The sequence below is a fragment of the Leptidea sinapis genome, chromosome 31 (assembly GCF_905404315.1).
Source record: "Leptidea sinapis chromosome 31, ilLepSina1.1, whole genome shotgun sequence".
NCBI lineage: Eukaryota > Metazoa > Arthropoda > Insecta > Lepidoptera > Pieridae > Leptidea > Leptidea sinapis.
This window is the reverse complement of record NC_066295.1, coordinates 1,371,832-1,396,904: the sequence shown is the minus strand read 5'-3', so window position 1 is coordinate 1,396,904 and position 25,073 is coordinate 1,371,832. Positions and strand designations below refer to the sequence as shown.

Below are 25,073 nucleotides of genomic sequence, written 5' to 3'. Positions count from 1 at the left end.
TTACAAAAACATAAAAGGAAATAAATAAAACAAGTAATTAACAATAATAACAATATTTATTTTAAAATATACCTATTTTTACACTTTTTTTCGAATGAAAAGTCTTTGTGAAATAAAAAAGAAAGACAATATGAATAATTTATACATGGTCTTATAGCTTGTTTCAACAGCTTTCAGTGACAGTCACTCAAATCACCCTAGTTATAAGCATTTTATAACTACACGTAAAATAATACAAACGGGGAAAATGCCGCGAAAATGCCGGAAGCTTGCCGATCTACAGTGTACAGCGAGATCCGGAGCGCGCCGATCCGGAAAGGTAATGACTGTGCTTGTCATTATAATTTTCAAAAAGACCGCGCTAAAAGTCTAAACGTAAAGTTGACGCATGCGCAGTGCAAGTATTTAGAATACAAATATTCAAGTAATTAAAAATAATTAATTAATTAAAAAATAAACAATGTCAAATGGGCACAAACGTTTGTTATACATGAACAATCTTATACAGAGGTTTATTGACCCGTATTGCTAAAAAAATATAAAAAAATGGGATAGGGGGGGCTAACTTAAGGGCACATTTTTAATTTTTTTTTTAAATAATTATATCGAGAACAAACAAATGGCTAACTAACGATGTAATAAAAAAAAAAAAAAAATCTGGGGGGCTAACTTTCGTGAGCTAGACAAATGGCCGCCAGTGTTGAACCTTTATTGTATGTTGTGTTTTGTGATTTTTCTGGAAGAAGAAAGACTGTGTGTTTTATTGTTTGTGCTTTACACCTATATCTGTTAACTTCGTTTGTTCACTCATACATCATATAATCATTACACAGTGATTCTTTTGTTATTGTTTGTATCAATGTGATTTGTTATTGGTTGTGAAATGACAAGGAGTCTAACAATTATGAGGATACAGTTAAAGTGAATGCAAAAAAATATTTTACAATTAATGTAAAGTATAAAAGAAAAAATAAACGACTTAAAAATTATTTTGTTGTTTTATTATCATATTCTATGGATAATAGATATAAAGGTAGCAATTATAAATAGAAGGTACTCTGTGTAAAAAGTATAGGTATGTGTAGCTATTGCCTTAAAAAGTTTTCAAAACACGACAACAGATGGCGGTACTTTGTCTTTCCCATTTTATAGGTTAGGTTTCTATTACTATAGTATATAAAAAGGTACTCTGTGGTGTTAACTGTTAAGTGACAAGTCAGGTCCAGTCAAGTCCGAACCCCGATGCGGTAGAATCTTGTATGTCAAAAATATCCATAATTATTCAAAATTTATGCAAACCTGGACAGATTTATTTTAATTTTTTTGTGACTATGTCTAAAAGAAATAATTATAGCAAAATTCATAGAATAAGAATGAGGCCCGAAATAAAAAATGCCAATAGTTTTAAAAAGGATCCTGGACCAAACATACCCAAAGAGAAAATTAAAGTATTTTCTGAACCCATTAAATCTGTTGCTGATAAGAGAATGTATAAGTAAGTACAAACCCCTATATTTTATTTCTTTCACAGTACTAAATAGCATATTTTCCAAATGTAGTTTTCATAGTTTGTTTGTTCTAATGTGTGTTATAACTGTATGGTTAATTTATGTATTCATTCATTATTTAAAGGACAATTCAGTTGGAAAATGGACTAACAGCTTTACTAATATCTGATCCAAGTAAAATTGCGAGTGACGAAGCCCTCTCCAGTGATGATAGCTCAGGCACAGATGAAACGGGAACTGATTCTGATGGAACTGGTTCGAGTCAGTCAGTTGGTAGTGATCAACATGTTACAAAAAGACAGAGAGAGTTTGATGAGGAAAAGCTTGTAAGTATGAATTGTTTTTAATATGTAAATATTTATATAGGGGTGAAATATATATCAGAATCTTGTTATGAAAAAATACCTAAAGGAATCTCCGGCTGAAGAAACTAAAACTGTATTATTGGATTTTTGAAAAATCAATATTCCAGCCAGACATTGATCCTGTAAATTTTTGATTAAATAAAAACTGTATTAAAACACCATTTGATAGTATGTTCTATAAGGATAGTATTCTTGAAGAAATTAGACTTGTGTAGTTCGTGAACTAACTAGTTCGAAAGAGCTATCCAACAGAGGAACTACACAAATTAGTTCCCGAATCCCTCGCTCCTTAGTTCATAATTGATCCCACAAATGCTACATATAAGTGATTTGATATTATTAATGTAATTTTACATTTTGATTGCCTTGCCATGGATATCAAAAATTGAAATTTATATGAAATGTAATATACAAGGTTATGATTTTTCATCACTCCTACATTTATATTTTAATCAATTGAAACCAGGCAACAAATTAGTGAAGGGTTTCTTTCTATTTTCTATTATTATTTTTGTATTCTATTTACTTTCGTTATTCTTAAGTTTTTATTTATGACACAATGCATAATTTAGTGCAACTATCTGGCAGTTTTCTCTACACTATAATCTGTGAGTCCACTAACCAGTTGTAGCGGTAAATATTTTGTCATATGCACATTTAATAATATACATGAGAATTTAAATCTAATGTGTATTTGTGTCAGTTTCATCTCAAATAAACAATTGACAATCATGAGAATTACTGCACAAAATATTTAACTAACAAGCATTATAAAAATAGATTTATTTAACTGAGTTTTCACTTCACAGTTACATTTCACTAGTGGTTAACATTGGCAACAGTTATAAAAGACACTTAAAATATCCGAGTTTAATATAAATATTGTTTATGCAATTGTCTTGTACTATACACATACTGCTGTGCTAATAGAGAGGGCTATAAGTTGAAGGTGGCCATTTTTTAATTATTAAATTATTTAGATTGTACATCAAACAAGCTTCTATCTAGGTTTCATATGTCGAAAAAAATTAAAAGTACAGTTCTTGTTAGTTAAAAGGCAGTTAGAATGGTAAGATAATCTAGTTAACTAGCCAAAAGAATAGCTATTCATTGACATACAGCTACCCTAATTATTTATACTTACAAATTATACTGCTTTCTACATTAGTTTGACCAACAAAATTAATTTTGCATCGGCAGTACAGTATGGCGCTGTACTCCACTTTAAGATTAAGTAATTATAATGTATGTCTCATAAATGTACAAATATAAACACAATATCTTACTGCTTTTACACCTTTTGCTAATCAGAAGATTAGAAAGGCCCTAATAAGTACATATTAATGATCAAATTATTCGGTTGTTTCGATTTTCGCACCGATAGGTAGGATTCGGCAGCAGGGATCAGGTCAAACAGCTCTTTGGAACACTTCTCATGATAAATGTGGTAGAAGACACTCAATAAAGCGTCGACTCTTTGAAACGCCAAATGATCTAGGCATGCATACAGCACTGGGTCCTGGAGAATTCGAGCAGCTCTGCATTGCACGCGGTCAAATGGTTCGAGCTGATACTGGGGTGGGCCAGACCAGAGATAACATTAGTCCATATGTGGCCAGAACTGCGCTTTATAGAGCAATAGAATGTGGGCTGGCTTGAAGTATTGTTGAGCTCTATTCATGATGCCAGAATGATGAGGTATAAAAAATAGTTCATTGTCATATTAACACTCCGGCTCCGAAAAGAATAGGCAGAAGATATGGCCCTTTAAGAGTTGCTTTTCTGGGTTCTTCTACTTGCATTATTCTTTCCATCCAATATGTATAACTCTTGGTTGATGTTGTTGCAAATCTGTTGTGTATGGCATGCTTAGGTTGTCCGTTTCCAATATTCAATCCGCATTCCAAATTTTTTTATGTCTCAAAATCACAAATATTTTAAACATTTCCTGTTAACAATAAATAAGTATTAATGTTGTAATAAACATAGGAATTTCGCTAAAAATAAAATTGGAATTAGTGAGAGGCTTCTAAGCACAGGATGGCGGCTATGTATGTGTCACAGATAAACAGAGAAACCAGTGAGAGGCAGCTTAGCACGGGATACCGACTAGATATTGTGTGAATGCGGCGACTTTCTCGGCCGTTAATCAGTAGTGCTTAAGTACTTGTATTTCGGTTGTAAGTGCGCCGTAGCTAGTGTAACTTCTGGGCTAATGAGACTTAAGTTTAGTATCTTCTTTTTCGCCATTTGTTTCCGAAGCGGTAGTAATATCAAGTATATTAGAAATGACATCAAAAAGAATTCTAAAGGAATTAATTTTTAGAAAAAAAAATGGCTTTTATGCCTTTAACATATTTTGATGACAAGCATAATGGCGTTGCCCTCGTTTTCGTCACTTAGTTGAATTAAAATGTGACCAACTTGTTTGTCCTCCTGTCAGAAATTAGACAACTTCGGCAGTCGGATTGACAAATGGACCCAATAATTTTGCTTGTAAACAGAGAGGCCAAAATAATGCAAGGTCCAAATAACAGTGAATGAAAAGTTGCCTAACAGTAAATTACCTCGTATTGAAAATGTGATGACGCGACCTTAAAGGTGGCCTTGTCTCAGATAAAATAGCTGTAATAGAATGATTTCAGTGTTTGTGTTGTAATGCCGACACGGCACAGCAGACAACTTGGTTATTACTGAAACGAGTATAACATAACTTAACGAAGAACACGTTATGACGCGTGCTATAACAGCTGTTAATTTATTTCCTTGATTCAAACTTACTCAGCTGTTTTATAAATGTAAAACGTAAATCTGTTCTAAATACACACGTAGTTATACTCACCTGTCTCCTAGAGGGGTAGTTAGAGAATATGGAACTCCTTTTATCTTGCTTCCCTGGCTTCTATTCGTATTAACCATTTCACACAAGCTGTATTATTTATTTCTGCAATTATTTATTTCTGCACATTACATCATTAGTTAGATAATATTATATAAATGTTGGCCAGCAGTGATTTTATATTTTACTAGCTGACACAGCAAACGTCGTATTGCCATATAACATATAAAAAAATCAATTATTAAAATTTTGGGGGTATAAAAAAGAGATGCAACCGATTCTCAGACCTACCAAATATATCGTACTACAATTATTGTATTCGATTGCCATCTTGCAACCCTAAATAGGTTTTGTGGATGGATGAGAATAATATAAAAATCGCGATAAATAAATACTTGTAGATCGTAGAAGGGCGAAAATTTGAATTTGTATATATTTTTCAATGCTGAATCCATAATTAATAAAAATTGTCAAAAAATAAAAAATAAAATTTAGGGATACTTCCCTTGACATTTAGGGGGATGAAAAATATATGTTGTTCGATTCTCAAACCTACCCAATATGCACACATAGGTTCATGAGAATCGGTCAAGCCGTTTCGGAGGAGCTTAACTACAAACACCGCGACACGAGAATTTTATATTATACTAGCTGAGCCAGCAAACGTTGTTTTGCGATTTCGCGATACAAAAGTAACTGTTGATCGTAGATGGGTGAAAATTTTAAGTTGTATGTATTTTTAATGCTGACTCATAATCAATCAAATTTAAAAAAAATGTCAAAAAAATTAAAAAAAAAATATCGTGTGGACCACCGTTAACATTTAGGGGGATGAAAAATAGATGTTGTCCGATTCTCAGACCTATCCAATATGCACTCAAAATTACATGAGAATCGGTCAAGCCGTTTCGGAGGAGTTCAATGTTTAATACCATGACACGATAATTTTATATATTAGACTAGCTGACCCAGCTAACGTTGTATTGCCATATAAAGTAATTAAAAAGAAATTCAATAATTAAAATTTTAAGGGTATAAAAATAGATGACGACCGATTTTCAGACCTACAAAATATTATTATTGTATTCGATTGCCATCTTGCAACCCGGATTGCGGATCTGTGGATGGAATAGAATATAAATTTAATAAAAATCGCGACACAAAAGTAGGTGTTGATTGTAGAGGGTTGAAAATTTAGGATATGTATTTTTTAATGATATCATAAAAAAATAAAAACAAAAAATTACTTCAAAATAAAAATTTGGGGTTTTAACCCTTAAGTACTTTATTAATCGTCTCTGCACAACTGTTTCTTATGAAATAGTAGTAAGGTGATATAAGTGATCACCTTACTATTGCAATAAAAAAAAAACGTTTTAGTTACAATAGGGACACAATATAATATCTTTGTTTGTTGAACTAAGCGCTTTTGAATAGTCACTATAAATATTTCTTTTAAATTACTGATTTTTTTTAATGAAAATAAGGGACGAGACGAGCAGGACGTTCAACTGATGGTAATCGATACGCCATGCCTATTACAATGCAGTGCCGCTCAGGATTCTTGAAAAACCCAAAAATTATTTGCGGCACTACAATTGCGCTCGTCACCTTGAGACAGACATGTAATGTTAAGTCTCACTTGCCCAGTAATTTCACTAGCTACGGTGCCCTTCAGACCGATACACAGTAATATTTACACATTACTGCTTCACGGCAGAAATAGGCGCCGTTGTGGTATCCATAATCTTGTCGGCATTCGGTGCAATGAAACCGCCCACTGGTTATACTCAATATACAAGAAACTCAACGGCCATTATTTTCAATCAAATAGGCTATTTTACAATGGCTGTAATATACATTATAAATTAGTATGTAACATATGAGTCGTGCTTAAATAATATAAATTATTTCATAAAAAGTAATGTTAATTCGATTCGGTATGAAGTCTAGAAAAATGTATCTCGAGGATGTATTAGAATATAAAAATGCAGTTGTTATGAACAAATTAAGATGAACAAAAGACTATATAACCTTTTTCGTTAATAACTCAAAAACCATTATTCTATATATATAAAAATGAATTGCTGTTCGTCAGTCTCGTTAAAACTCGTGAACGGCTGGTCCGATTTGCCTAATTTTGGTCTTGAATTATTTGTAAAAGTCCAGAGAAGGTTTAAAAGGTAAATAAATATGAAAATGCTGCAAAACTAAATAAAAACAAAACAAATTTGTTTTTCCTTTGATGTGTCCATACATAATTTCTATGAGAGAATTTATTGATGCACGGTTTGACAGTTCTGCTGTGAAACAATTTCATTACGACAACAGGGAGCATATTTTACGAAATAATTCTTGATGTTTCATAACATCAAGAATTATATATTATTATATATTATTGACAAATTAATAGAAAACATAATTTTATTTATTATATACAGAACAGCGTCTGTCGGGTCAACTAGTATCTAATTTAAATAAAAATTTAAACTTAAGAATAATTTTGAATAAACATGTTCCGAAATTTATCGCGAAAGACTTTTTTAAATGACGTATTATATTTTGTTTACATATGAAATTCTATTAATTTTACGAAAAAAGTGCTACTAGATGTACTTGTTTGAAATTGAAACTAAATATGGAAACACATTTTTGATTGTCCTCGATTATTATTTTTTTTAAATGTAAATAAGGGATGAGCAGGACGTTCAGCTGATGGTAATTTATACGCCCCGCCCATAACAATGCAGTGCCGCTCAGGATTCTTGAAAAACCCAAAAATTCTGAACCCAAAATTCTGACCTTGAGACATATAGACCCTTCAGACCGAAACACAATAATGCTTAGACATTACTGCTTCACGACAGAATTAGGGTCCTTTGTGGTATACATAAGCTAGCCGGCATCCTGCAAAGGAGCCTCCCACTGGTAAAACAAAACAGCTCATTTGCCCATTTTTGTGATAATGTATTACTTGGAGTAGAGTTAGGTGTAAAGGCGGTCACGGCCAGTTGATTCGTCCAAGAACTACAGTAATTTAAAGTATTAAAATGACATAGAGATCTGAATTCAAGGGTACCTTCAAGAAAAGCGCGTACACCTTCCTTAAAGGCCGGCAACGCTCTTGTGATTACTCTGGTGTTGCAAGAGAGTGTGGGCGGCGGTGATCACTTAACACCAGGTGACCCGTACGCTCGTTTGTCCCCCTATTCCAAAAAAAAAAACAAACAAATTTATGACCCGTGTGAGATTCAGTACACCTCTGGTGATAATTTCAACAGTTCACAGTGGCGCAACATAGCGCTGTGCCAGCTGTTCGATAGCTGAAACATGTATTATTTTAGCTTTCGGAATCTAGGAAGCGCCCCCGTCGTTTCGATTAAAAGTTTATTTACTTAAATCTCTTTGGTTATCACATGATGGCCGCCTTAATTACATTAGTACGGCAGCTTCAGTGTGTCAGTTAGATTCGCCCAGAACCGGATATAACCTACTGACCTAAATCAAATCATAATCACTTTATTCGTGTACGTCACCGACATGTATGAAACAGAATATAAAAAAAGAAATTCTTGAATCTACTGGTACTGGGTAAAGGGTTTATTTATTTATTTATTAGGAAGCCATAGTGCATACAACTATCTTAATCTATAGAAACATTTAAAAATTCTTTTATAATGTTGTATACTCCACTTACAGGCTAACTCGACATGCTTAATAGTATTATATACATCCTTTGTTAAACTAAAACTTTTGAAAAAAAATTCTACAAATTAAAGCCACAAGCAAAAGGCTGATAAAAAAAAATAACTATGTTCTTACTTAATAACCAAGAAAAACTAAAGAATAAAAACAATGCCAAGAACAATGACTAACCATCTTGCAGTACTTTCATAATTTTTTTGACTTCTTTTTTGAAACATGGGGCAGAGTGCTGAAAAATATCTATACCAACTCTTTTAACCAAGTTGTTGTAGGTGACAACTATTCTCTCAAGGGTTGTACTAATGAGAAGAAGTAGCAAGAAACTCAATGCCGCTATTTTAAATCAAGATTTACATTTTCATCGTTTTACAAATCATTTCATTTACCTCAGATCCACAGTCCAATAAAGTAGCAATAGGTAGAAAAACTATTTGCATGAAATAAATCGCTGCGGCCACGAGCAAGTTTTGATTGTATTTGTTTATAGCAATACAGTATTTAGATGTTATCAGAATACTTCTTCCTGCTCAATAAGGCAATTTAATTTAATTCCTATTAAAAATACCTAGGTATATATCACGGATTAGTAAAAAAAGAAGGATTCCGCGCGTATTGTGATATTAGCAAGTGAAGCACCTTTATGCTAGTGTGTGTGCGGTTACGGGGTATGCCAGTTACACAATTTTTTCTCCCTTAAGTAATCATATATCCACAAATACTTTTATAGTATTGTTTTTACACTTTTTCACAACGCACGACAGCATTTTTAAAATATTTTATTGCGACGAAAACGGATCTGTCACAGACGATGGCAAATCTTATAAAGGCGGCCGATCGGCTTGTTTTAGTGTAAGTGTATGCGTGGGGCTATGTATTTACACGTTTACCGGCTTGTTTTGGTGCCCCATTGTTATGTAAGGTGACACGGGTCCTTCTTATTTTACTCGTCCGTAGGTATATATTTGCCAAATTACTAACGATGGACTAAATAATATCATTAATTCAATACAATTGTTACATCGCGTTTTTGATCAGTGGAATTTGTCCTTATCCGTTGTTGAAGATTATTCATTACATAGATGAATATGAATAACTATAGGTGAACTGCGAGCTTACTTCTTGTGTTACATTCAAAACCGAAAATGAAAAAGCATGTATAGCGTGGTATTTGCGTTATATCTCTTTTGAAAATGTGCACAAAGTTTGGCAATCTCTGAGAGACCACAACAAAATGTATCGTTTTGTAACTCGTAGCCAATGACGTTCTGTACGTATATAGACAAATCACGTCACACAAAAACAAAGCCGAAAAATGTAACACGCACAAATTACAGCGTAATAATCTTCGACTGCTATATTTTTTTCACTTTTTTAAAATATTCTTTGTCAATAAGCAGAAATGTACAACATTTATTCAATTCAGATATGATTCAGATAGTGACAGATGACACACGACTAAGGACTAAGGAGAAAAGTGTGCTTACATTGTCTTTAAGCACACTTTTGCCATTCCGCTATTAGACTGCGAATGATATGTCCCTAAAAATGTATATCTAGAACGTCATTGGTCGTGGCTATATTATTGCTGCACGACCAAAACTTAACATGTCGTAATGACATGTAAAACTTTATAAACCGATGCTCATGTAATTCTTGAGACCTAAATGAGCGTGTGAGTGAAAAACTATTGTATCGGGGCTGCCGATTTCAGTAGGTACGCCCTATACGCCACTTCCTCAAGGAATTTTATACCTCAACCAAACTTTTAAAATAACCCTTCTCGTTTGTTCAAACTACTTCTTCTACTGTCTTTTACACCGTCTGCTGTTCCAAGAGGGCATGGGCGGCAGTAAACACTGACCATCAATCAAACTGCTGGCTCAGCAGCCTCAGTATTTCATAAATATTACCGGCCGTTCCCAATATACTATCTACAGATAGAGATAAATTACTATGTCAATAATCTGAAGCTTTGCCATTATACCCGATAAGTCATTCTTATCGCCTTATATTGGGACGCGTGAATTGCAATTTCCATACAAATATTATATCGCTGGTAAGCTATACGTCGTCCCATTGACAGACAGCGTGCACGGATAAGGTGAGTTACCGTCGATATGTTTATTGGGACAGAAAAGTCAACGATGTTAAGATTTTTATCTCAAGTAAGAGGTAGACTGAATATTGGGAACGGCCGTAAGGGATCATGAACGTGGATTCAAAATATGTAATCAAACCACAGGTGTACAGAAAGAGGTGTAACCTGTACAATTTTATGAAGAACGCCTACAAGAGAATGAATGATTCTAGAAAGCGGTGCAAAATTGTGTTCACACAACTTTCACTCGACACGGTATGATGTGGTTCGAGTAGGATCTATACACTGGCGAGCAAATGTCAATTAATGTTCTTAGAAGTTGATCATAATATGATATACGGCCGTTTTCAATAACCTATCTAGCCTTTGTATAACGAACTAGACGTCGACAAATGTATCATTTTATGCTTACTTACATTTCTATAACCTATTGACAGATAGCATTGGACTATAACTATATTGGACATAATTATGGATAAATAAGACCTTGTCACTAAACGGTGACAACAATGTGTCCGTAACTAGAGATAGGTAGAGTCTTGGCAATACCAGATAATTAACTGTTTATCTTGAGAAAGGCAAAAAAGTCGATAGATGCATTTACAATGCAAAAATGAAATAATAAAAAAATACAATTATAAAAATTTGTCAAGATATTATTATTTATAATAATTACATCAGTTAAATATCTAATTAATAAAATTAACGGTTCGATTGTTTCTTATATGTTTTTGTGAGTATAAATATTTTGACGGGATTTTACCGGCAAAGAGATTTCGCAAATAATTTAAACATAATAATATATTACCTCACTATTAAATTGCGTTCCAGTGCTTTGAGTCGTGCGATGTGGACGAATAAAATATTAACTGTTAATTTTTTTACTTTATTATAATATTATAACAGTGCAGGAGAAACAATTATTAATTGTTTTAAAGGCCTTCTTTGTAAACATGTCCAATTCAAATCCATCTATTCCAAGAAATCCTCAACTACCCTCCATTGAAATCTGTCTAACAGTTTGTTTTTCTTTCTTTAACAAAAAAGTAATCTATTTTCTTCTAGTTAAGCTTATACTTTGTGAAGTAATAAATGAATGATAACTTGCTTTCTATAATTTCCTAAAACATTAAAATATGTTATGTACGAATTCATCCTAAAACCTTGATCTACTTTGGCGACTAGTCTGTCATCTATTCAGACCTTTCTGCAGCTCTGATCAGTAGGCCTGGCTAAACGGCCCAAGTCTTAGTACGTTGTCTTGTTCCGAACAAGTTTAAAATTTGTTTTAGTTTAAATTACCCGTTTCCATATTATAAGTTAGGTAAGTAAAAAGTAAGTCCGTGTCCACATATAGGCCGTCCGCGAACGGAAGCCAGCTAATCGTTTCCCTTATCTTTTCCCTCTACTCCCACTCGCTATATAACATACTCGTGCATACTACTCTTTCTCCTGTTAGCTATCCTCGTCGTCAAAGTCAAGCAAACCTTATTAATACACAAATAAAATTTGAAAAACAACATTTTATGAACGAATTCCGTGCCGGTGCTCTAACCAACTGAGCTAACCGTTCGAGTTCACCACCTCGTTATAAAATACTGTTTGCTGCACGGAAGGTCGTGGGTTCGAATCCCGCATTGTTCGTAAAATTTTGTTTTTAAAATTTTATTTGTGTATTAAACCTAGAAGTGAGGGTTATCACTTTAAAATAACATAACATATTGTTTAAACCTTATTAAATTAGGCTTAAATTAAGCGCCTTTGAATCGTCACTATAAATATTTCTTTTAAATTAGTGAGTCTTAACATACTCGTATGTTCGGAAAAAGTTGAGCTCGTGAGAATGACATATAAGAAACTAAACGGCCACTCTTTTTAATCAATAGAGTATTTTACAATGGCTGTAAAATACAAAACAATTTAGTTTGTAAGGTGCGTTCAAAGTCTAAAGCTTAAAGCGTTTTAAATATCAAATATTTCATAAAAAGTAATAAAGCAAAAACTGTGAATGCACCTTTAGAGCTTGAATTCATTGATTGTGTAAGGATGCTTCGTGAACATGATGGTCGTGATTACTGTCATAATTAGTAACTGCATCCAACAAATACAATTTTCTTAATGTCGTTTCATAGAAATTGTTTGATATAGTTATATTTTTGTGAATTTTTTTGTAAAACATTACTCGCCAGTGTATTAGAATCTAGTGTTTTGTTTTATTTATTGTTTTACCAGATTACAGGTATATTATAGGTAGGTACAAAGTAGTTAGTAATATTTAGTAAGTATTAAAATTGTGCTATAATTAGATATTATTTCAATTGATTAATTAAATAATAAAGTATCTATAGTTCAGTAGATTTAAATTAATTTTGATAATTGAATTGATAATAATATTTCATAGAAATCGTAAGAATTTAATATACTTTATCATTCCTTCAATATTTTTTTTGCAATTCGGCGCGTGGTGTATATTTAGAACTTGTTGTAGTTTTTTTTTTATATCTTCTTTATGTTAGCTGCATTTATCACGGGCAGTGCTCAGAGCAACTGTTGATGTTGATACCAGCAGCGGTCTTGTGTGTGTTAAGGTGCTCTATAGACGTCTCGATCGCTTGGCGTAGTGCAGGGGTTGAAGCAACTTCAATGTGTGTCTTCTGATCCCTGCCTCAGCGGCAACATCTTAAAACATGCCACAAACTAATACATCATTATCATTAGTGACCGGATTATATGCTACAAAAAATGCCCAAAAATGCATGCAAATATGCAAGTAAAATAGCTAAAATATGCACGAAAATCCATAAAAAGGGCCCAAATATGCATAGAGTTCAATAGGAAAAAATAAAAAGTAAATTTTTTAAATATTTTATTTTTATTTTATAAAGGCTTGTACTGACAATCGTATTCTGAAAAAAAAACTATTACAAGCATGGACTTGTAAAAAAAGAACGACTCCGCGCCGTGATATTAGCAAGTGAAGCACCGTTATGCTAGTGTGTGTGCGGTTACGGGGGATAGTAGTTACACAATATTTCTCCCTTAAATAATCATATGGCCACAAATACTTATATAGTATCGTTTTTACATTTTTTCACAACGCACGACGGCATTTTTAAAATATTTTATTGAGACGCAAACTGATCTGTCACAGACGATGACAATTCTCATAATGGCGGCCTATCGGCCAGTAGTAGTGTAAGTGTGTGCGTGGGGCTATGTATTTACACGTTAATCGGCATGTTTTGGTGCTACACTGTTATGTAAGGTGACAGTCTTATTTTTGTGAGTCTTTATTTTTTTACCGTGATTACAAGATATAGCTACTTAGGTAACAATGAAATTAAAGATTAACACTACTAAGTACTGTTCTAAATGTTAATTTTAAACAAATTATAAATTAAAATGCGGAAAAGGAGCGTTCTACATCTACTGAGGTTACTGGGCAGAATATAAATTTGAGTGCAATGTTTGGGCGTAAAGCATTGAACGATGAGCAAGATTGAGCTTAAATATGCATATTTTTTTTCTAAAATATGCAGCTACCGCTGAAAAGGAACTAAATATGCAAAAGATAGCATATAATCCGGTCTCTAATTATCATCCTCTGTATGTGTTGCGTTTATCTACAGTACGATTTTCAAGAAACTTTCGTCTACGCACAAACAATGGAATGAAGTTCTTCGTGTGGTGATTTCATCTCGATTCCGGCCTTTTTATAAAGTACTTAAACGGAACCCTGTGATTCCTCTGGTGTTGTAAAGAAGCTAGGGCGACGGTGATGTTTTGGAAATTTATAATAAATTATGTAGTAAAGGCCTTTACATAGATCTTGAAATGTTTTCGTCATCAGTTGCAAATTTTGGTGTTGCATAGAGCGAATGCTGTTTGTACACTGGGTGTGTAGCTCTGCCCACCATATGACCACCCATTTGATTTTACTTCCATTGCGAGTACTATAAGATCCAATGTAACATCAAAGTAATTTAAATAAAATTGCGTGTGTACTTTACACATGTCAGAAGTGAAACCTGCATTGTGTATGAACCTCTAAACTGCATATGAAGTCCTGGTACATGTTGCTAGGATGACACATGATTTCAACCGCTATGAAAGACTTTACTATCATTCCTACCATATTTATGTTCTCCTGGTGACGTAATACGTCGTGCGCATGACGTCAGAATGTATTAAGGTATATTCGCGTCATACATAAGACAATCTCTTCTTCACCTATGATCGCCTGGTAACAAAACACCGTATAATGCTTCTTATATCTCATTTTCTCCCACGTTAAATCTTATGAATTTATGTTTCTGTCTCTTTTTACGAAGTTTTCACTTCAATAGTACTTAACTTTAATTTGAAACATTGAGGGTACATGAATTTGTTTTCTGTTTTAGGCAGCGTGTGCACTATGTGTGGGCGTCGGGAGCTACAGCGACCCCCCGCACATTCAAGGACTCGCGCATTTCGTCGAGCACATGGTTTTTATGGGCAGTGAAAAGTATCCCAAGGAAAATGAATTCGATGCATTCATAAAGGTTATTTGAGATGTTTATAATTCTGTTTATAGCGCAATTTTTCCAGTGCAAAGAGAACTACTATTAGATCATTTTACGATACGATATAGGAACCATTAAGTATAGAGCGTACTTCATTATACATGTAGGACGGAATCTCTTGACCTGTATTACGTGTGTTCATGGGCGGCAGATTTTTTTTTTACTTAATTTTTTTATTGTAAGACTATTTTTTGTATTCGTATCAGTTTCTTACTTTCAACAAGTGATATTAAATTCTATCTAAACATATATATAAAATTGGAGTGTCTTTTTGTAATATTGAAATAACCGTTTTTTACTACATGTATATGAATACACCAAAATAACGTTTTTTTTTTCGTCTGTCTGTCTTTCTGTTTGTTCCGGCTAATCACTGAAATGGCTAAAGCTGATGTAATAAGGAGGAACTTAAGCTACGTTAATACTTGAAAAATAAAGTAATGTTGCATGTCCAAGAAACGGTCTAACTCTAAAAACGTAAACGTTGTTTTGCCATATAAATTATTAAATTAATAAACTAATTAAAAATTATTAAACTATTTATTAAATTATTCAAGACTAGCTGGCCCGGTAAACCGGTCTTGAATAAAAATATTTAAATTTGAGTTCGTTGGCCATTCAGTTATTCTATTGATTATAGAAGGATTGGTGTTTTCAACTTGCGCCATATTAGTACCTAAGAGACCGAGTCTCAGACCTCTTACCCAGTGCCATTACTACAACTGGAGCCCTATTACTAAAATCGAAATACGAAGTTTCGGTTGACGGAACGATCATTTTCCTATTACGAAAGTGTTTCGGATCCGACGATCGATACGAAGTTCGCGATTAGACAGTTTGTCTTTCGTTTACCTTATTCCCAAATTCACTTGACATTTACTTTTTCGTTGTTTGAGATTAATAAGGTCGTAACTACAACTTCACTTTATATGGTTCCGAAACGAAATTCGTCCGCACTATTCGGATCCGAAGTAATTTGGTAATCATTTTTAATGAATTTAATTTGAAGTTCGTCCTTCTATCGTTTCGGACGAAACTTCGGCTTTCCATTTTGGTAATAGACCTTCTGATAACCTAGGCCTAGTGGTTCTTTATCATTTCGGATTCGACCAGTCTCGATACTAATAATTTTCTTTTCCTTAAAATAATCAGAAAAAAGGAGGTTCCGACAACGCGTCGACTGACTGTGAAGTGACAACGTTCTACTTCGAGATTTCGGAGAAGCATCTCCCGCACGCCATGGACATGTTTAGCCAGTTTTTCGTGAGTCCGCTCATGTTGAAGGAAGCCATGCAGAGGGAGAGAGAGGCTATCGAATCAGGCATGTAAATATTATTTTCTCTTTTAAAGATAAGCTACGGTTCCTTGAAACACAACGCTTGTGCTGGGCGCCGCTCTTAACATCTAGCCGAAATCTTTTGTAAAGGAGCTTTCTGTAATATCCAGTCAAGTAATTGGTCTCCATGTAGTCCATGTAGTATTAAAAGAGTTTGGCTTGGTCACTATGGCTCCCATTTTTTTTCAAAACGCTGGTAATGATAATTTAAAATACTTTGTCAAAACGTTTTCATGTGTGTTATAGATCATTTTCGTATACCGACTTATCAGAACGAAACTTAAGCCAAGTCTTTCATACTAATTAAATATCAATATCTGGACGACCGAGCCTTGCTCGGATTTTATATAAGGTGCAAAACTTGAACAAAAAATAAACTAGTAGGAAATTTGGATTCGAACCGGGGTCTTCTGCTTTCTGGATCACCCAATGTCCCATATGAGCTATTATAGTCTTGTACAATATAGTGGCGAAATTTACCTTTGTATTCTAATGTTATTGTAGCACTTTCTCATTAAATACAGGTAAAACTACATTTTTTAAAATTGAAACCTAGCTAGATCGATTTATCGCCCCCGAAATCCCCTGTATATTAAATTTTATGAAAATCTTTGGAGCCGTTTCCTAGATTCAGATTATATATATATACTAGCTGACCCAGCAAACGTTGTATTGCCGATATTAAAATCGCGATACAAAAGTAACTGTTGATCGTAGATGGGTGAATACTTTAAGTTGTATGTATTTTTTAATGCTGACTCATAATCAAATAAATTAAAAAAAAAATGTCAAAAAAAATCGTGTTGACCAGCCTTAACAGTTAGGGGGATGAAAAATAGATGTTGTCCGATTCTCAGACCTACCCAATATGCACTCAATATTTTATGAGAATCGATCAAGCCGTTTCAGAGGAGTTGAATGTTTAACACCATAACACGAGAATTTTAAATATTAGATATACAAGAATTGCTCGTTTAAAGATATAAGATAAATATTATATATGAATGTAGAATTTGCAATCGCGTCTCCGTCGGACTCGAACCGCAAGGACCAGCTGCTGACGAGCCTGTTCCCGGAGGGTCACCCGGCGCGGACCTTCACGTGGGGCAACCTTCGCAGTCTGAAGGACGACGTGAGTGATGACGACCTGCTGCATAATGCTGCCCACGAGTTCCGCAGACGACATTACAGCGCGCACCGGATGACCGTCACCGTGCAGGTTATGATCATTTTGTTATTATATCTACACCCATGCTTTAAATCCTCTATTATAGATTCTGAAACAGTTGGCTTATTGCCAACATTAAAACACCCAATGTTCTAATAACCATTACATCATACAAACGATTGTTGTAATGTTGTACTGAATTTCATAACAACACTCCTATTTGTTTTTTCAATCCCTTCATGCTCAAAGAGTTTTAACATACACCCACATTCTTTTTGCTCGATGCGTGGTGTCTGTATGAATTTCAAAAAAAGAACATTTTTTTGAAACACGCGCGTTCCACACTACCAGAACATGGCGCGCGGCGTAAAAAAGTAGGTTATTCGAATCCACGCCATTTTTCTTCGATATTTTTATTGTTTTGCTTACAAAAAATGAGCGATTCATTTTAAACGCTGCAAAAGAACATAATATTTAAGTGAATTTTAATTATTGCACTACACAAAATGTAAATTACTACTAAAATAAATAATTGTTTCATTAATACTTAGTTTATTTGTATATAATCAATAATGGATGATATTTGGTTACTACTAGGACTGGCTGTTTTACTGTTAGCAGTAAGTTAACTGTTTCAGAATCTTTTAGAGGATTCATATTATGGGCGTAGATAAAGTCTTGTATGCAAATGTTGATAATTAGGTATTAAAACACTCATGTGATACTATTATCATACTCGGCTTCGCCTCGTGAGATAAATCCACATTCGTGTTTTAATACACCTTATTACACAACAGTTGCATAAATAACTATTAAAAGCATTATCTATATATATGGCCGGTGGGGCAGTAAAGTCCTCTAATGGCTTCACATACCGGAAGACAGTGTTGGTAGGCCTCCCACAAGATGGACCGACGATCTGGTCAAGATCGACGGAATACGTTGGATGAGGGCAGCGCAGGATCGAACGTTGTGGAAATGTTTGGGGGAGACCTTTGTCCAGCAGTGGACGTCTTCCGGCTGATGATGATGATGATGATGAAAGCGATATCCCTCAATTCTAGGATTAATTATAAAAATTAAATTTGTAACCAAGATTTATGAACGATGCGTGACTCCTGAGATAACCTGAGAGTTGTACAATGATACCAAAATTTACGAAACTTGTGTACACGAACGGTTGGCTCAGTTGGAAGAGCGCGTGGTTTCGAGTCCCGTATCGTTCGTACATTTTGGTTACAAATTTCATTTGTACAATCATAATCCGCAAGTATGACATACGATCCTGACAGACTTCCGGAAGGCTAGGCAGATATTAAAAAGTGTCAATATGTATGTATAATTTTTTTTTTAAATAATTTTACGATCGTGTGCAGAATGTCCGCCATAATTAGTACCTATGTGGATGGTCGACGTCAAAAAGGCTACTAATCCGTCTTCGTACTGTACTGACTTACACTCCAATATGTTCCGTCAGCGGCGAACAATGTCGTCTTCTTGTAATTTATGTGAAATGCCGTATCCTCTCGTAATCTTACCCCATTAGCCTGTATTATCTAGTACCCTATATATTCGAATTGGAATTAAAAAAATAAGTAGCCATAAACCATCTAGGATAAATTTCGCATCGAATGGTGGTAGTGGTTAACATCAGTGGTTTAGGCGTGATTGAGCCGTAACTACCGTTTTCCATATATATATATATGGAAAACGGTAGTATATATATATATGTATATATATATATATATATATATATATATATATATATATATATATATATATATATATATAAATGAATTGCTGTTCGTTAGTCTCGCTAAAATCCGAGAACGGCTGGACCGATTTGGCAAATTTAGGCCTTGAATTATTTGTGGAAGTCCAGAGAAGGTTTTTAGAGTTAAGGAAAACAAAAAATTTGTTTTTCCTTTGATGTGTCCATATATAATTTCTATGAGAGAATTTATTGACGCACGGTTTGACAGTGCTGCTGTGAAACAATTTCATCGCGACAGCAGGGTGCATATTTTACGAAGTAATTTTTGATGTAATGTTATATTATTGATAAATTCATATAAAAACATTATTTAATTTATTATATACAGAACAACGTCTGTCGGGTCAGCTAGTCTACGATAAATTTCGCATCGAATGGTGGTAGTTACATGTAGATAAGATCAGTGGTTTAGGCGTGATGGAGCCTCAAACAAAAACCATTTTCCACATATATATACTAGCTGACCCGACAGATGTTCTGTAGATATTAAAAAAAAAACTGTTTTATAGAAATTTGCCAATAATATTTCAAAACATCAAGAATTGTTTCGTAACATGATTATTATGCTCCTTGTTGTTATAATGAAGTTGTTTCACAGCAGAACTGTCAAACCGTGCGTCAATAAATTCGCCAAGCGAAGCGGGCGGGAATGGCTGTTTTAATATATATACAATATACTTACTTAAACAACATAAATACATATAAACATCCATGACTCGGAAAAAAACATGTATATTCAACATATAAATGATTGCACCTACCGGGATTCGAACCCGAGCCCTCTAGCTTAATAAACAGGGTCACTAAACATTCGGCTATATGGGTCCTCATATTTGTAACTGTATTCATAAATTTTTTCATTTAATTGATAACTGAATTGTTCCCAGGCTCGCATGGATCTCGATTCTCTGGAAGAGATGGTATCGAAGAGGTTCGGCCGGATCCCGAACAACAAGCTGCCGCCGGACAACTTCGATCAGTACTCGTTCACCCCGAACAACGTAACGGACGAGTTCAAGCAAATCTACTACGTGAAACCCATTAGCGACGCCACTGAGGTACAGACATGTTACCCTCCTAAATACAGACTCCAGTACACCAGGTCATTACTCGGACGCCTCTCTTTTTTTAAAATATGAAATTAAGGGACGAGACGAGCAGGAGGTACCATTATACCAGTGGGAGGCTCTTTTGCACAGGATGCCGACTAGATTATGGGTACCACAACGGCGCCTATTTCTGCCGTGAAGCAGTAATGTGTAAGCATTACTGTGTTTCGGTCTGAAGGGCGCCGTAGCTAGTGTAATTACTGGGCAAACGAGACTTAACATCTTATGTCTCAAGGTGACGAGCGCAATTGTGGTGCCGCTCAAAATTTTTGGGCTTTTCAAAGAATCCTGAGCGACACTGCATTGTAATGGGCAGGGCGTATCATTTACAATCATCTGAACTTCCTGCTCGTCTCGTCCCGTATTTTCATAAAAAAAGGAAGTTCAGTTGATGGTAATTGATACGCCCTGCCCATCACAATGTAGTGCCGCTCAGGATACTTGAAAAATACAAAAACTCTGAGCGACAATACAAATGCGCTCGTCACCTTGAGACATAAGATGCTAAGTCTCATTTGCCCAGTAATTTATTAAATAACGGCAGAAATAGGCGCCGTTGCGGTACCCATAAACTAGCCGGCATCCTGTGCAAAGGAGCTTCCCACTGTTAATAATATCGTATAGTGTAAACACTTGCTACTTCTATAATATCTAACTCTAAATATAATGCATAAGCATAACACCATCCTTGGTGACTACATCTTGCTCCCAGATGCTGTTTGTAATACTTTTTTTTTCATGGAATAGGAGGGCAAACGAGGTCACCTGGTGTTAAGTGATCACCGCCGCCCACATTCTCTTGCAACACCAGAGGAATCACAAGAGCGTTGCCGGCGTTTAAGGAAGTTGTACGCGCTTTTTCTTTGAAGGTAACCATGTCGTATCGTCCCGGAAACACCGCACAAGGAAGCTCAGCTCTTTCCACAGCTTTGTAGTACGTGGAAGAGAGCTCCTTGAAAACCGCACTGTGGAGGACCGCCACACATCCAGATGGTGGGGATGAGTTTTATTTTGGACGCGGTGTTACTAGGAATCATTCGGACTAGACAAATAGCCACCATCTTTAAATAACAATAATTACTCTAAATAAGAAGTTAATATAAATGTTATGAGTGCCTATTATTTGCGAGAGTACTGTCGCCTATCATTACATTTATTTATTTTATTTTATTTATGTCGCCTATTTTTTTATGAAAATAAGGGACAAGACGCGCAGGATATTCAGCTGATGGTCATTGATACGCCCTGCCCATCATATTACAATGCAGTGCCGCTTAAGATTATTGAAAACCCCAAAAATTCTGAGTGGCACTACAACTGCGCTTGTCACCTTGAGACATAAGATATTAAGTCTCATTTTCCCAGTAATTTCACTAGCTACGGCGCCCTTCAGACTGAAGCACAGTAATGCTTACACATTACTGTTTCATGGCAGAAATAGGCGACGTTGTGGTACCCATAATATAGCCGGTATTCTGTGCAAAGGAACCTCTCACTATATAATATATACATACATTTAATTGCTTCGAATAAATTAAGAATCTCTATTTTATTATAATATAGCAGTTTAGTTAATAACTGACTTACGAATGAAATGTAATATCAGGCCTGTGTCACGTAAGTACATGCTTCGGCCACGCCAGCGAAGCTATCTAGTACGGTTTCGCGAGTGCTCACGAGCGAACAGTGACGCACGCGAAAGTTTTGTTCGTCACTAACTTCACCGGTAGGAGACATGTTTAAAAACATATAGAACTTTTCACATGTAGTGTTTTTAATTCAGTTTCACTATAAAAATGATTTGAGTTTTCTTTAGTGTTAATTCCGCCAATATTTGTCTTTACACAATTCGACACGTGTTTCGCCTCTACACGAGGCATCCTCAGGACGTGTTGTGGCGACATAACATAAATATTGGCGGAATTAACACTGAAGAAAACTCAAATCATTTGTATAATTATGGATTTCCGCAAAGTAACGCCTACTTCAATACATTTTCTTCAGTTTCACTTATAAGATATACACAGCACTAATGCACAATACGTCAGCTGTATATCTACAGAAAATAAGCATTTCGGTGACGCGAACTCACGAGATTACACCTATCTAAAAAGTTTCTAACCAGGTATATATATTTATTGTTTCAATTACTTATTTATCGCCTGCGCTAGTCATAAGCATATCGGTGACGCGAACCCATAAGATTTTCCGCAATTTTCACTTAAATAATATTTCAGTTACAACTAACGTGGATGATGCGCTCGCTCATATCAGAATACGAGTCGAAGCCTCACCAGTACATCTCGTATCTGCTGGGACATGAAGGCAAGGGGAGTCTTCTATCGTATCTTCGGAAGAAGTGAGTATCTTTATGTCAGGCATCAACGGTCGAGGGATCAAACGGGGCGCACTTGTAAGTAGGTGACCCAAGCTCATTATATTACATAATATTAAATGTATAATTTATTAACATTGCGCCACTGATCGAGTTTTTATCTTCATGTACTGTAAGTAATCCTACTAATATTATAAATGTGAAAGTTTGTATGTCTGGATGTATGTTTGAACTTCTTTAACGCAAAATCTACTACAATAATGTAGCTTACACACCAGAATAACAATAGGCTATAATTTATAAAACTATAGTGTGAATTATACAAAATATAAAAGAAGTGTGATTGTTACTAAAGAATACAACTAGCGCCATCTCTTATCAACTAGCAAGCACAATATCAATACAATTTATATGGCAAAACAACGTTTGCCGGGTCAGCTAGCTAGTCAGCTAGCTAGTCAGCTTTTATTCTTATCTTAAAGAATGAGAGCCTAATGACAATTATAGCACAATTTTCACAAACACCTACATTTGACCTTATGGCATTAGTCATCAGTTACTTGCGTCCGAGCGGCATCACTTTATCGATAACGAGTTCTGCGGCATTGTCACATCCCTTTGACGTAATGTTTTACGACTCAGTTCGCACGTTTGTAATGGCCCAACTATAGTATGTATTAGTAGTATATATGATTTCATTTGTTTATTCAACTTCCCCAGGGTCTGGGCGTTGAGCATAAACGCTGGCAACTCAGAGAGTGGAATAGACTACACCTCCATATACAGTTTATTCTCGGCGCAAGTGATTCTCACTAAAGAGGGACTCGATCATGTCGATGAGGTAAGTATTGCTTGCTCTTGCTTAAAAATGTACCCCGCCTTGATGTCACTTATTAATTTAATTAAAAATTTATATTTCGGTGTCCAAAACTTTAAAGGTTTAGATAATCTATACCTCATACATAGTCTCTTGCTGTTAGATAACCCATAAAAACAATCCAGGAATATTAGTTTAGTGTGCGTGACAAGCTACGTCTTACACTCGCGATTTGTATGACACTGTGTTAGAGTGCGTGGATTGCTCAAAATAGAGGTTAGTTCTTAGTCTTTTTTTCGACGTTTTCACAGCTGCCATAGTCTATCTAGACGTATAAATGATCTAAGACTAAAGGTATTAATTTTTATGACTAAAAAAGGAAAAAACATACAGGAGTCAATACGTGATTGAAATGAGCGTCTTTAGGTACCAGTAGGAGGCTCCTTTGCACAGGATACCGGATAGATTATTGATACCACAACGGCGCCATTTTTTGCCATGAAGCAGATAAAAACGGATTTAGATATCAAATTATTACGGTACAAGTACAGATAGATATATGGTACCCTATGTATTTAATGATATAGACTTATTAAGACAGACCCCAAGATAAATATTGGATTACTTAAGAAAAAGCTTAAAAAAGTATTATTAGATAATATTAGGTAATAAGTATAGAAATAAAATATATCATAATAATATAGTTATTCATAGTTTACATTATTATACTTAAATTTTAGAACCATTTTATTTTATGTTTGTAATATATGATTAGGTTTTTTGAGTAGGTTATGTATAAAATTAATGAGCGCATCTCGCCGATAAACGTAACGTTTGGCGAGTAAATAAATGTAAGTTGATATATGTAAACAAATAAATAAAATAAATAAAGATTACTGCTTACTTACACATTAGTGTTATCATTATTGTATTTCGGTCTGAAGGGGGCCGTAGCTTGTGAAATTATTGTGCAAATGTGAGACTTAACATTTTATGTCTCAAGGTGACGAGCGCAATTGTACTGCCCCTCAGAAGTTTTGGGTTTTCCAAGAATCCTGAGCGGCACTGCATTGTATCAATTACCATCAGCTAAAAGCTCGATGTCATATAAAAAATAAATAACACGAAACATGATCGTCGAGTGAATAAAGCCTTCAAACGAGGTGAATGAACTGGTGTTATGAAAATATTAGTACGTGCTTGGAATGAATAAAATGGAAATTAATAATTTAAACGTCGATTTCATCATGCCGTCTTTAGAAATGACTTATTATACCATACAATAATGACTAATTCCGAACAGTTATCAGTAGTCGAATAGTATGCGCAATTCAAAATAAAACGTAAACAATACAGTAGTGCTATATCAAATTCTATCTTACGTCGTAATACACAAAGTCGAAGTTCCCTTGTTATTGTTTAACTTATTATTTAAAGTTCACGTCCTTATTGGACAC

General features: G+C 34.8%; 1 protein-coding gene across 2 annotated transcripts in view; it reads left to right on the top strand.

Moving 5' to 3' along the window:
* Positions 1–1,218: 1,218 nt before the first annotated feature.
* The window catches only part of LOC126974167 (nardilysin-like), a 48,008-nt gene continuing 24,153 nt past the window's right edge, over positions 1,219–25,073 (top strand). Inside the window, exons 1-8 of one of the 2 annotated variants that reach the window (XR_007731487.1) lie at positions 1,219–1,495; positions 1,633–1,834; positions 14,916–15,056; positions 16,230–16,398; positions 17,424–17,632; positions 20,243–20,413; positions 22,702–22,823; positions 23,520–23,640. Coding sequence is in view for 1 of the 2 variants with exons in the window: in XM_050821604.1 (XP_050677561.1) it covers positions 1,260–1,495; positions 1,633–1,834; positions 14,916–15,056; positions 16,230–16,398; positions 17,424–17,632; positions 20,243–20,413; positions 22,702–22,823; positions 23,520–23,640 (1,371 nt within the window). In the remaining variant the exon portion in view is untranslated. The remainder of the gene's footprint in view (positions 1,496–1,632; positions 1,835–14,915; positions 15,057–16,229; positions 16,399–17,423; positions 17,633–20,242; positions 20,414–22,701; positions 22,824–23,519; positions 23,641–25,073) is intronic. The other variant, XM_050821604.1, reaches the window with a different exon arrangement.